Source organism: Besnoitia besnoiti, chromosome VII (genome assembly GCF_002563875.1).
Source record: "Besnoitia besnoiti strain Bb-Ger1 chromosome VII, whole genome shotgun sequence".
Taxonomy (NCBI): domain Eukaryota; phylum Apicomplexa; class Conoidasida; order Eucoccidiorida; family Sarcocystidae; genus Besnoitia; species Besnoitia besnoiti.
Genome location: NC_042362.1, coordinates 2,899,990 through 2,913,302, shown reverse-complemented (window position 1 = coordinate 2,913,302; position 13,313 = coordinate 2,899,990). Strand labels below are relative to the sequence as shown.

The following is a 13,313-nucleotide window of genomic DNA, read 5'->3' as shown; positions in this document are numbered from 1 at the left end:
CGTCCGCTATTCCCTAAACCCCAATCCGTGTGTCACGAGTCTCGCTGTCTTTGCTGGTTACGGGCGTAAAGGCTGCTGGCGCGGCTCCGCGAGGCGTGCCTACGCGGAGCACCGGCTGCAAAGCATGCAACGCCGCTCGCCGTTAACCCCCCAGGACGCACGCGCGGTACAACAAAGAGAAAACGAAACTATTCTGCACAAAAGCCTAACCCCTGATAGATTCACTGCATGGCATAACTGAGTCCCTGCTGCCCCTGGTGCACATGCAGCGCAGCCCCTCCGCACGCGAGGCCGAGCGTTGCAGGCGCTCGCGGTGGCGCGTTCTCCTCTCGAAGCCGACGCCGCAATAAATCCTCGCGGGGGACGAAGCTCACTCCGCTGCAAGCGAACCCGTTTAGAGGCGAACGCGAAGCTGCTGCCTACTGGGCGGCAGCTTGCTCGCCCGGCGGCGCAGGCGGTGGGCCGTAGCGGGGGGGCGGCGGCCCGGAGCCGGGCAAAAAGTACCCCGGCGGCGGGAACGGCGGGTAAGGCCGCAGCGGCGGATATGGGGCGCCGTAGGCCCCTTCGGGCCCGCCCGGAGGCGGATGGACGTACGGTGGGCCCGGAGGGACGGGCGCAGGCGGTGGAGGCGGATACGCGGTCGGAGACAGCGGAGGGTACCGCGGCGGCGGGAACGGAGGCCGCAGGGCGGGAGTCGGCCCCAAGCGAGGAGGCGGGGGATCGGGGGAAGGAGCCGAGGGGCTGGCTGTTTTCTCTCCGTCTTCCTCCAGTTTCGCCTCGGATTCCTCCTTCGCAGAGCCTTCGCTGCCGCGGCCCGAATCCTTCTCCGTAGCCTCTGACGGGCTCGCCGGGGCTGGCGGCGAGGGCGGGGGCGGAGACGCAGCGGAGGGCGAAGCCGCGCCCGCGGTGCCGGGCGCAGTCGGAGGCGCCGGGGGGGTCGGTGGCCACGGCGGCATGAACGGGGGGGGGGGGCGTAGGTCCGGAGGGGGCGGATATGGCGGCGACGGAGGCGGGAAGCCGTAGGGCGGGACAGGCGGGGGTGGGGGCGGCGGGCCCTGAGCGCCGTATGGAGGCGGACTTGCGGGCATGGATGGGTAAGGGTAGAACGCCGGCGGCGGAGGCAAAGGGGACGTGAACGCCTCAGGGGGGGGGTCTCGCCCTCCGCTCTCGCTTTGTTCGACGCGCCGCTCGAAGAGGTCTGACCAGCTGAAGAAGGAAAGGGAGAAGCAAGAAAACCCCGAGAGACTCTCAATACACTGCACGTCACCGCATACCACCTGAAGCCACATGCGAGGCGCGCATGCATCGAGAAAGTCTGTACGCTCGCACGCGCATTCTCGCAATCGATGCGCACAAATATTCCTACTCCGCCTGTCTCTACCGAGAGATACTCATGGGATACATCTTGTGATCGCGCACGCTGCCCGTTTTTAGGCTTGTGAAGGCGCGTGCAGCTCGGTTTCTGCAATTTTTCGCGCGCGGCCTCGCGTTTCGGGTCTGGGTCTGGCTCTTCAAGACCCGCACGCGGTCACCCGCCACTTGTGTGTCTCCCTCACCTGTCCATCACACTCTGGACGACCGCCTTGGGCTTCTTCTTTCCGGCTTCGGCGCCGTCGCCGGGCTCGCCTCTGCCTTCTCCCGCGCCGCCGGCCGGCCCGCGACCGCGTTGATAGAAGGGGGACGCGCCTGTCCAGGCCTCTGCGTCCTCGTCGCCGCGGTACCTGACGCACTGTGTCTTGATCCACCTGTAGCTGAAACGCGCGCACGCGCTGTCGTCGAAGCACATCACCGCACACTGCCCGAGCGAGACGCCGTTGTTCGTGCCCAGCTCTTCCGCGCCGATCAGCCGCACCTGAGGGAGCCTCGTGAACTCACGCAGCAGGTCTCTCCACACCTCCTCATCGAGGCCGTCAGCAATGGAGCAGCTGTTTGCGCGTGCGCGATTGCCCAGGGCTGAGTTCTCGCCTGGGGCCCCCGCGCCTGCGGGGGGCTCGGCGGCGGCCGGGGCCGGCGGGGCGGCAGGTGGAGCCGTGACGGAGATGCTCAGGACGACGACGCCCGTGCCCGACACCTTGTTCATCGCCGCGTCGAGGTACATGGCGGTGATCACAAAGTAGCCCAAGATGGTGTCGCCGGGCCAGTAGCCGTCTGTGTCCACGTTGAAGGAAATGTGCGTCTTCGGAGAGCCGTAACTCATCACGCCCGCCTCCTGCTGCAACTGGAGATTCCGCTGCTGCGTCGAGGCAGCGCCCGACGGCGACACACTCGCCGACGAAGAGCTGGAAAAGCTGAGCAGCGAGCGCGACGAGGCGTGCCGGGAGTCCCCCGAAGAGGACCCGCGAGAGCCGGAGGGCCTCGAAGACGACACAAGAGAAGACGGATACACCAGAATCGCCATCTCGGCCTCGGGAATGCCATCGAGAACTTTCATCGCCGAGCGTCCGTCGGGACTCTCGACGCCGATCTAGTGGACAACAAATTTCAAGCACACACATACGAAGCTAGCGAGTGAAACAACAAAGGCTAAAACCGACCGTGCATGCAAAGCTGAAAAGAAAAAACAGGCAGGAGCAAGGGAAATGGGCGGCCTCGGGGTGCAGAAGAGGGAATGAGGCCTCGCCACAGCGGCGGTGCTGCTGACAGCCCCGAGACGATTGTGCTAATAAGGAAATTGAGAGGTTACACATCAAAAATGGCAGACTTCGGCTTCAGAGGGACTGTTCGCCCTCGTTTACCTCGTATTTCCTTCGAGAAGGTTTAGGGTTTCCGGTTTAGGCATTTCAGTTTTTGATCCAGTCTTCACACACCGCAGACCCGCCGAACCAACAGGCAGGCACCGCAGAGCGTGTGCATCCAGCAGCCACGGTCTATTCAGGGCCGGTGCGGCCCTTTGCGCCTCTACATCTTCTATATATGTGTGTCTATACATATGTATGTAGAGGGAGAGGTGCCTGTCATTTGTGGGCATGGCATTTTTCTTTTTTCATGGGCCTACGACAGCGGCTGTCCAGTCTCTTGGGGTGTATGTCGGCGCGACGCTTTTGTAGTAAAAGAGGATCTTCCCGCTGGAGTGCAGAACGAGCTGAAAAGTTGAGCCTGCGGCGGGCGTCCCTGTTCGCTGAAAGGAGCGCTTGCGAATGTGCACATTTTGCCACTGGAAAATCGCGCGATCCCGCCACGCTTGAAAAAACACGTTCGACGCCGGAGAGTCCGAGGGTGGAAAGTCCATCCAGAGAGGCGCAAGGACCTGCGGGAGAAACGCGTAACACACCCTCCACCGGTGACTGCAACGATTCTACAAAACAAAATGCACAGGCCACCTGTGCATATATGTAAAGCACGTGTATAGGTATGCATGCATGTATGTAGGTATTTATATTTGCATTGATGCATGCATGTAGGTATTTATATATGCATCGATGCATGCGTGTATGTATGCATATAAGTATGTATATGTAGATGGCAGTATTTGTGCAGCAGTTGCCAACGATTCGCGCAGAACGGGTTGCGCTCGTGGTGACTTCGTGAAACAATTTCATTCACTGGGCGGACTCCTTGCGCGCCTCACCCCATTTGGGGGCTCTTCGTCGAACATGCTTGGCGTGCAGAGGAACTCAGTCGCCGGCATCGCCTCGGTCGCGACGAAGCCGGTCGGAGAGACAAAGACAAAGCGCACGGCTTCGCCCCAGAAAGGGAAATCGAAGCCCAGCGGCACGCGCCGCAAGCGATTCAGCCTCCCAGGCCCAAGCAGCGTCTGCCCCGTCTTGCTGATGTCGTTCCTGGAATCACAAACCAACGGAAATGCACCACCCATACATACGTGTACATATATAGATATGGCACATACGTATACATATACATACATACACCTACATATATATATATATATGTACATCTATATGGATTGATCGAGTGAGAATTGCCTTCCCTTCTAGCCAGGACTTCGCACGGGGGAAGCCTCTGGGGGACATTCACCGACCTTCGGCTCAACTCTACGCCCTTCATGTACGCTTTCGTCACTCGGCCTACACACGCAGGTAGGCAAACGAGTAGAGTGACACAGGAGCGTGCCCGTTTTTGCAATTCAGCTTGTAGAGATGAGTTCAGACTAAAGAGATATACCCATTTGCACGTCGAGGTCATACGCTTCCGACGACGTGGCAGTTGTGCCTGTTCTCTCTCTCGTCAGCGTGGACTGCGTGTGCAGCATTTTTCAATCTGTAGAGAGAAGGGGCTCCCGTGCCTCGCGCCCGCAGCCGTCGGCGCTCGCTTCATGCAGCCGATACGCACCAATGGAACTTGACGGGTGTCAGTCCGGGCAGCGCGTCCATTCCCGTGACGAGGTAGTCGTAGAACTCGCCGTCTGGCCCGAGCTGATACGGCTCCAAGTCTCGAGGCCCTTCGCCTGCTCCGCCGCGCCCGGCTCTGTCGCCTGCGGCAGCGCTGTCAATGCTGCGGGGCGGATTGATGGCGTCGAGCGGATTTCTCCCGGAGCCGGGGTCGTTCGCGCCTCGCAAGCGCTCGTAGCCGCTTTCTCGGCCGCGGCCTCTGTTGCTGGGCGCCGGTGGCGCGCCGCGCTTGCCTCCAGGCGACGACGCTGCGCCGTCCAGGATCGAGACGAACTCGACCGAGAATCGCACCTCGCGCTGAAACAGCCGCTCGCCCTTCTCGATCTCGATCTCCTGCTTCTTCTGCGTGTTCGCCGGCAGCGCGAGGTCAAGGAACGCCGGCCCCACGCGGACGTCAATCGCCACGCAGCGGAGACGCACGGTGTAGATCCGCTCCACCGGCAGCGAACTCGGCGAAGAAGAAGGCGTAGGCGAGGAGGAAGAAGGCGACACCGACGCGTCGTCCAGCCGCGCACGCAGAGTCAGAATGCCGTCCTCGCTGCCCACGGCTGCGATGCGGCATCCGACCTGAGAAAACGACACACGGCGCGAGGGGGGGCATGCAGAGGCAGAGTGTCGCCCCGAGAGGCTGGCGTGGGCGTCGACGCGCGGGCGCCTCGACTGAGGCGGAAAACGAGAAATCAAAAGGAGACACAGAAGTGGAGAAGAAGCGATGTGGGCGTGAGTGCGCCGTGAGGAAGCGCAAGCGGAAGTCCTCACGACGACAGAGCAGACGCGCTCGACTTTGCTTTGTTTCACCGGTCACGACTCTCAGGGGAACATTCTGCAGAGGCGCGACGCTGACGCACAACGGTATCACGAAGCCAGACGCGAGAAATGTGCAACGACGCGATTCCATCCCTATTCAGCGCGTTCGCTGGGGGCCCCTGCACCGCCCGTGCCTCAGCGGCACTGGAAGCGGCCGGCACGGCTTTTGCTGCATTGAACGCGAATCCGCTGTCAGACGTGATCGGATGGACTTGTGTTCTCCCTCATCTCGCGCACGAGTGCGCGAAGAGTGAGCGAACTGTGCGTCTCACTTTGATTGTCGAGAGAGGGAGTTTGTTTACAATTTTGATTTCGTCGCCGGGGGGCGTCAAGTAGTAGAAGGCGCCGGGGACCGTCGCGTCGATCTTCAGCACTTGGAGCGTCACCGGCCCCTGGTCGATGGGAACTTTCAGCGGCAGGGCGACGGGCAGCGAGTTGGCGTTTCGCAGCGCGGGTTCAAGGTAGATGACCGGCGGAAACTCTAGGACGGGCGACTCGGCGACCTGGAGGCGAATCGGCAGCGTCGCGAGGTTCATCGGCGCGCCTTGGTAGTCCGCCAAGATGCGCACTTGCGATCTGCGGAGCGAACAGGGCACGCGCGCATCGAGAGAAAACAACCTGACGCAGCTGCCATCTCGACTGCGAAGCGAGCCAGGATCCCGAGATCCACATCAAGACAAGCAGATGAGTCCTGCTTCCTGCTTCAAGGAGGCGACACGGAAGGAGGGTGGGCACGCGATTGGCGACGGAGACAATAACGGACGGTCGTTGCGGACACAGAGCAGTGCGAGGCGCCCAACGAGATGAGAGGGAAACAGAGGGTTGACAGAAAGGCAAGAGGGAGGCCCTGGGAGCTCGCCGGACCGGAACAAAGAGAAGAGAAAGGAGCCACGACTCCACAGCGGCGAGACGGAGGCAGACAGAGGGTGAGAGAGGCAGGCGACTGGGAAGCCGCGCGGGACGGAGGGTCGACAAGGCGGAGGACATGCACCGGGAGCGTGCTGGCCTCGCAGACAGGAACCCTGCTAAACTACGTGAGAGGTTCTTGCAGTTTCTGAGGAAAATCCAGTTGACGGCGGATGCCAAGATCGACAAAACTGAAAGCCGTGGCAGAACGAGATCGCGGTCGACCCGATAGGACGCGCCTCGCCAGCGTTTTCAAGGTGAAAGCGCTCAGCTAGGACGACCAACACGCACAGGAAGAAAGGCAAGGAAGAATCCGGCGTCACGCCCACGTGCGGGAAAGGTGAGTGCAGGAGACAGAAACAGCGGCACGCCATAGGATTACCTGTAGAACCCGTTCTGCTTGCCCCGAAGCTCCAGAGAGACTTTGGCGCCAGTTCGCTGAGACAAGGTTGGCGGGGCGTCGACGGCCACCCAGCGCCCTAGAGTCTCCTGAATCGTCTGCAGAGAAGTCGGGCAGGCGCGCACCAGGGTGAAAACGTAACGCAAAAGACACTCAGTTGCAGCTGCGCCGCCGGCAAACGAGCAGCGACTCCGAATGCACACGGGCAAGCTGGGGGGAGCCACTCAGCGCGACACGGCCCGCCGCGAGGTCGCGAGAGGAGCTGAAGCAGAGGAGAAGAGAGCGGCGCGAGTCCCCCAGCAATCATTCCCCCCCGTCCCCTGCGCGTCCACGTGCAGGCCGCGAACTCGATTTGCATCGAGGGAAAGCGTCCCCCGACGGCAGGCGGCGAACTGTGCGCCTTGTGGCTTTTCCCCCGAAGTATTCTCGAACAGCAGCGCCGCCTTCCGTCTCAGGCTCGTGGGGGCTCTATACGCGATACTTGGTGACTTGCCACTGCCCTGTGCGCATATCTGTCTTTATTCTTGGTTGGCGTACCGCGGCGGCGGCGTAGGCGTCGACGAGCCCGTGGGCGATGGTTTGCTGGAGCGTGGGGAGGCGTCTGGAAGAGGCAATGAGGATGCGTTTGATTTCCTCGTAGCTGGCCTCGGGTTTCATCGTCCAGAGGAGGGAGGCGATGCCGGCGACGAGGGGGCAGGCTTGCGACGTCCCGTCTTTGTACTCGTAGGCGTCCAGGAGCCACGTGCTGAAGATGTTCACCCCCGGCGCCGCAAGGTCGACGGTCTTCTTGCCAAAGTGCGAAAAGGAGGCGAGCTCGCCGCCCTGACCGATCGCGCCGACTGTCAGCACGTTGCTGTTGAGCAGCGCCGCAGGGTAGAGGGGCGCGCGATCGAGGTCGCGCCCGAGACGCCCTTCCTCGGTCCGCTGGCTAGCGGAGGGCGGCGACGCGTCCGCGGGGCTCGCGTTGCCCGAGGCCGTCACGAACAACACGTTCTTCTCCGAGGAGCGCTGAACCGCCTCAATCATCGTGCGCGGGAGGCGAGCCGCGTTGCCCCAAGAATTCGAAGTGATCGCCGCTCCGTTCTGAATCGCGTAGTCCAGCGCGCGCGCCGCGTCTGACACGTAGCCTGCAGAGAGTCCCCCCACGCGCCGCCACACACACACACACGGCAAACCCCAGGGAACCCAAATCAAAGGGTGAACACTTTATTCGAATCTATGCATTATATTTGCATGTTGACGCCCCCCTACTCAGGCACGTCTGTGTGACACCTGTGCATGGAGGCGTATATGAACTCGCAGAGGGGTAGCGCGTGTCGGTATTCACACGCTGGGTAAACGCAGAAGATATCGTCATCGGAATTGGCGGGAAACATAACTCAGAGAGGGCCGAACGGCAAGACGTCGTTACGTGCAGCGAATGCGGTCTGCTCCAGCGACCGAAGCATATGGTAAGCGAGTAGAGAGTTTGCGGGGATATGGCGCCAGTCGACTGCGCCTACGCGAGCATGCAGCAGGAGTGCTTACCCGTGTCGCCTTCCATGAACTTCAGGGCCATAACGCGGGCGCGCGAGTTCACGCCTGCAATTCCAAGGCCGTTGTTGGCCTGCGCGGCGATGATGCCGGCGCAGTGCGTTCCGTGCCCGTCGCGGTCCATGGGGTCGCCCTGGTCGTTCACGAAGTCGTAGCCGTAAACGTCGTCGACGTAGCCGTTGCCTGCAAACAGAGCAACAGAGAGCCGACCACACCAACCTCGGCGGGGCGTTCGGCGCGCCGGGTGGTGCCACGGAAGCCCCGCCGGAGAGGCCAACCGAGAAGCGAAAATGTGCAGCGGAGGGGGGGAGAGGGGGACTTGGTACGATCTGACGCCCACGTCAGAGGTAACAGGAGAGGCGAGCACCGCCGCAGAGCAGGGTAGGTGGGCACTTTCCGGTATCCTCTCAGTTCTGTTCGTCGAAGTCAGGAGTCTCACGCATTGCCGCACACATGGCGAACGCAAGTCACTATTCGCAGCCCCTTCTCGCTTTCTGCCTCGCGTGCGTCGGCGAATTGGCCTCGCCGCGGGACTTTGAAGCCATCCGCACGGGACCTTCTCGCGCTGCCTTCTCGGGCTGCCGCTTGCTTCCACGCCCCCACCCCTCCCCCTTTCCGATTTCTCTCACCGTCGTCGTCGACGCCTGGCGCCCCGTAGAGTTCCTTCGTGTTCACCCACATTTGGTTTTTGAGGTCTGGATGGAGGTAGTTGACGCCGGTGTCGATGACGGCGACGACACGCCCGCGCAGGTCTCGGTCTTCTCTGCCGAGCTCGCCGCGCTCTCGCTTTTCCGAGAGAACGGCGTCGACTACCTCCCAGGCCTGCGGTGCGCCGACGTCTGCCATGCGGTTTCGCGGGTAGTGAAGATTCCACTGCAGACTGAAGAGCTGGTCGTTCGGGACGATATCCAACGCGTAGACAACTTGGTCGAATTCGACAAAGTCAATGTCAGCCACGTCTGCGAACGCGTCCTTCAGCTTCTCTGCGTCCGAGGAGTCAAACAAGAGGGACTCCTCGATCCGCAGCACCAGCAAATCCAGCTGCTTCAAATGACTCAAACTCGCGACCAACTCGGCCTGAAAACACACACGCACCACAAGCGAAGAACCCAAAAACACTACTCACCCGCCAGCGTGGAAAACAAAACAGAATTGAGGGGGGTTTGCACGGATTTGTGTGTGTGCGTGTGTGCCAACCTCGCGCCTTGGGTGACAGAGAAATCCGCAGCGATCGGTGCAAGCGCCGGCCGATGAGAAACGGAGTCACGCGCGCACCTCGCGTTTCTGCATGAGGTGCGAGCTGTTGCATTCTCACTGCCGCGTGTCTATGCCCCTTTATGAATGTGCGTATGAATGTATGCATGTTTGTATGATTGTATGTACATACATATATGTATATGTGTGTTTTTACGTTCGCAAGTGCGTACGAATATATGGACGTTTGTGTGCTTGTGTGTGTGTTTCTATCTATCTACCTATCTATCTGTCTTTCTATACGGATTCATTTATGTACATATACTGTGTGTCTCTGGCGCTGTGACTCGGCTTGACCGGAGAGAGGCCATCGAGTAAAACTATGGATCGCTGCAAACGCCCGGCTGCCCTCTGGAAGTCGAGTCGCTCTGCGTTCCTCTTGAGTCTCTCTGCACACCTGCTGTTCGTTGAGGGAGAAGAATCCCCTCATGTTCTTTTCTAGTTCGCTTGGGTCATCTACTGTGACGCTGACGCCCGCTGAGGCGCTCATGTCGCCGTAAGCAGCAGATTCCACGAATCCTTGGTCGATCCATTTCTGCTGCTGAAACGCGCGCGTTCGCTTCTCGAATTCTCGAGAGCGATTGCCTTCCTTCAGTTTAATGACGAGGCGCGGAGGGAAACGATTGCGCGCGACACTAATGGGGGGGTTTCCACCGTCCTTCAGAGCCGCAGCGCCGCGGCTCAGCGTGCGGATGCCCCTCTCGAAATCTTCATCGCTCAGCTCGAAATTTGCAGATGTGCGTCTCTGCGTCCGCCGTACGACGGCTGAACCAGCCGCGACTACAGCTTTTGTTTCAGTGTCCTCAGAGGACGATTCCGCTTCGTCTTCCTTCTTCGTGGAGTGAGGTTCCTCGAGTGCGCCGTCTTCGTCGGTTGTGGCTGCTCTCTTGGCGCGTGCTCGCCGCTTCGAGGTGGAGACCGCAGACAAGGGCAAAGAGTCGGAAAAGTCGTCTTCGTACGACCACGGGGAATACGAGAGCGAGTCGGACGGATAGGCAGGCGGACGAGTTCGCAAAAGAGACGCACCGGAAGAAAACGAAGAGAACGGTCGGAACGGCGACGAGTTGAGGCTTGCACCTGATGTTGAAAAGGGGCGTTGGCTCGCCGCGTCCTGCTGCCTGCGCTGACTTTGTGAACTCGGCGTGACGAGGTAAGAGGAGTTCGAGCCGTCTTCCGCGCTATCCTGGACCGCCTGGTTTTTCCGCTCGTCCTCCGCTTTCTTCTGCCTCTCTTCTTCTGCCTTGCGCCTCTCCTCCTTCTCGCGACGCACAAGCAACGCCAGATCGTCGCCCGTGAGCGCTGCGATGTCGAGGCCGCCGTAGCCTTCGAAGCTGGCTGTCTGCGCCTTAGCCGGAGAGCTGACTTCACCGACGTCGACGGTGACAGTCAGCTGCCCCTCGTACGGATATGGATTCCGTATGCTGAACTCGATGATTTTCGTCTCTCCTAGAGACAAAATCTCATTCACAGCAGACACACTTGTGATCGCCCCTGGATGCTGCCCCAAAACAAAGAGAAAAGGAGATGTCCAGTGCGCTGCTGCGTGCTGTGGAGTGAGCGCCTCGTCGCTCGCGGGGTGTAGATGCCCAAGAATGGCATGACAGAGAACAGCGAACAGAAGGAAAGGAAATGACAGGACAGACAGCGGTCGCGAGGGTCTGGGGGACGACGGCACCTGCGAGGAAAGAAGACACTGCCTCTTCCTGTGGCAGGTTGACGGCCCAAAATAGACGGCCACGAGAGCGAAATAAATAAGACAGCGAAACACCCAGCCATGCTGAGGCCATGCCAGACAGCACACCGTGAAAAAAACGGGGTAGGGTCGGTCACATGGGCCAAACGGGCCAGTGCTGGCCTTTGAGCTTTTTGCCGAAACGCATGTTTCTCTAAACGCCTCGGCGGTGTCTCCGCTGCGGCTGTCTCCAGGTGCTTGTAAACTGGTGCCGGCAGACATGCTGAAGCGCAGGCGACTCCACTTCTTTGGCGCCGCCGAGTCGCTGCGTGAGCGCCCGAGGGCCCTCAAGCGCTGTGTGCTTGTTCTGAGTGTCTGCTGTGTGCGTGGTATCGAAGAATATCGTCCGGAAGACACAGAAGTCTCAGAAGAAACAGAATGCGTAGACGCATCAATGTCAGGCGGGTTGGGGACTACACACTCCCGCATTTTGCGGTGTGTCCGGTTGTCGAGATCTGTCACTGTGCACGTTCACAAGGCGAGACATTCGGAGCCGATTCATTGCCGCTGGGTGAAGAGGTCGTTCGGAATACCAGAACCGCCAACGAAAGATCGGCCTTCTAACCATGCCATTGCTGGGAGTCCGGTAAATGCTGGGCACGGCTTCCTCAGGCAGATCTTGTTCGTCGAGGAATTCTCGGCCACAGCGAGCGGACGGGGCAGAAATAAGAAACCGAATGGAGACTGAGCAAACAGGGGAAATGTCGAGTCCACACACTGGAGTACAAAGTTGAGGCATGTGCTTGCGGGGGGCTGTTCCAGAGGTCGTCGCTCGCAGTCTTTGGACGCGCGACAAGCGTTACTTAGTGTCACGAAATACGAACAGACCCAGTCTCCCCATGCGTAAGCAGACAGCGTTTTCGATTTGTATTCTTCCGGGATTCATGGCGAGACAGCGGCTGGAACGGCCATTTTTGGGGATGTTCGCGCAGCCTGTTAGAGAGCAGGAGGAGCGCTCAGCTTACCCTGCCAAAAACGAACACTTTTTTCACGCTGAGACTCGAGCCTGAAACTCGCTGAGTCCAAGAAACACGCATTATACGTCCTTTCAGTCAGGAAATCCACACTCCGCTTTCGGGGTAGGAGGGGACCCTGGCGCTCGTCAGTAAGCGTGATAGACGAAAACCCAAATACTTCTCATGGACACTGGAAGTGTCAGCCTGGTCTCTTAGGGGGAAACCGTGGCCTAGAAAAAGCTTGGAAAGGCGTACGTCGATTCAAATTGATCGACTGTTTTGACGGTTTAACCCCAACGGGAGTGCGAAAACACAGAAAGGACTGTAACTTCCTCCTACGTGTTCAAAAGCCGAGCTCTGTGGCGGAGGGAGAGTCACACCCGCGCCATTTCAAGACATATCCAGAGGCATAACAGTGCGTTGCTCGTTGACCCCGTAGAGGCACCGAACGGTCTTCGAGAACGCCTGCAGGTTCCGGACGCGTTTGACACACTGTCATGTTCCAACGTCTACAACCATGGAGCTCAAGTGGCGTGCTTCCGCTCATGCCGGATTCAGGCGCAGCAGGCGAGGTGCTAGTTCCGCCCACATCTTTATGGCGCGCCATGTTGACGAGCTCCTCGGGCCAGAATGCATTATCTCTGGCGTGCCGTCTGCCTTTTCTGCTCTTTTGACCGGAGTGAATTCACGGGGCAGAAGCAGAGGTTGGAGAGGCCGTCTGCGTGGCCGACAAGCTTATAACGAGTTCCTCAGATATAGCGCACTTTGCCACAGCAGCGACCAAAGCGAAACTGACTGGTTGCTGCAGTCGTGCAGGGGGGGTGCAGTCGTGAATAAGCACGTTTTTGCGCTGCCTCTTCGCCCTGGCTGCGCGTACCGTCAACCGTCTAGATCCCAAAGAGCATACGGCGTGAAATGTGATGCCCTGGGAACGGTAGGTCCTGCCTGCCCTCCACGCGCCAGAGACGTCCTCTGTTTCTATCGGCGCAGCGGCTAGTTCACCATTTCAGTACTGACTGTGCGTACAGAGTCTCCCGAGTGCGTCCTACACATAGGACCTAGTATTCGACGCGAGAGCTGAGTAAGCTATGCTGAGAAAGCTATGCTGAGAACGACCCGTGGGCGGCAGTCGGTCCTGCCTCGCACTTCTAGTTGGCTGGCGTGCTGAAGAAATAAGCGTTTCACGTAGCGGCCGTAGTCCTCCTTGATATGTTGGACTAGGCATCACGATGCAAATGCTACACATTCAGCCAGAGGCTGGAGCCTTCGAGCTAGCAGGCACTGTCTCTCGTTTTTCTGCGGCTACCATTGTCATGAGCGGCTGTGTAATCTTTGATGCTAACCTGCGTAATGGTAGGCGTAAGAGCGTGTGTCTC

The 13,313-nt window shown here is 59.7% G+C and overlaps 1 protein-coding gene across 1 annotated transcript; it reads right to left on the bottom strand.

The window, feature by feature from the left end:
• Positions 1–419: 419 nt before the first annotated feature.
• BESB_080190 (subtilisin SUB12) lies at positions 420–11,203 on the bottom strand (the record flags this gene model as incomplete). The annotated part of the gene is made up of 11 exons (XM_029366381.1): positions 420–1,206; positions 1,557–2,464; positions 2,996–3,247; positions 3,569–3,779; positions 4,291–4,916; positions 5,429–5,732; positions 6,445–6,560; positions 7,000–7,589; positions 7,990–8,178; positions 8,625–9,072; positions 9,647–11,203. 11 exons carry the CDS (start codon positions 11,201–11,203, stop codon positions 420–422), a joined length of 5,988 nt encoding a protein of 1,995 aa, XP_029217812.1.
• Between the last annotated feature and the right edge of the window lie 2,110 nt (positions 11,204–13,313).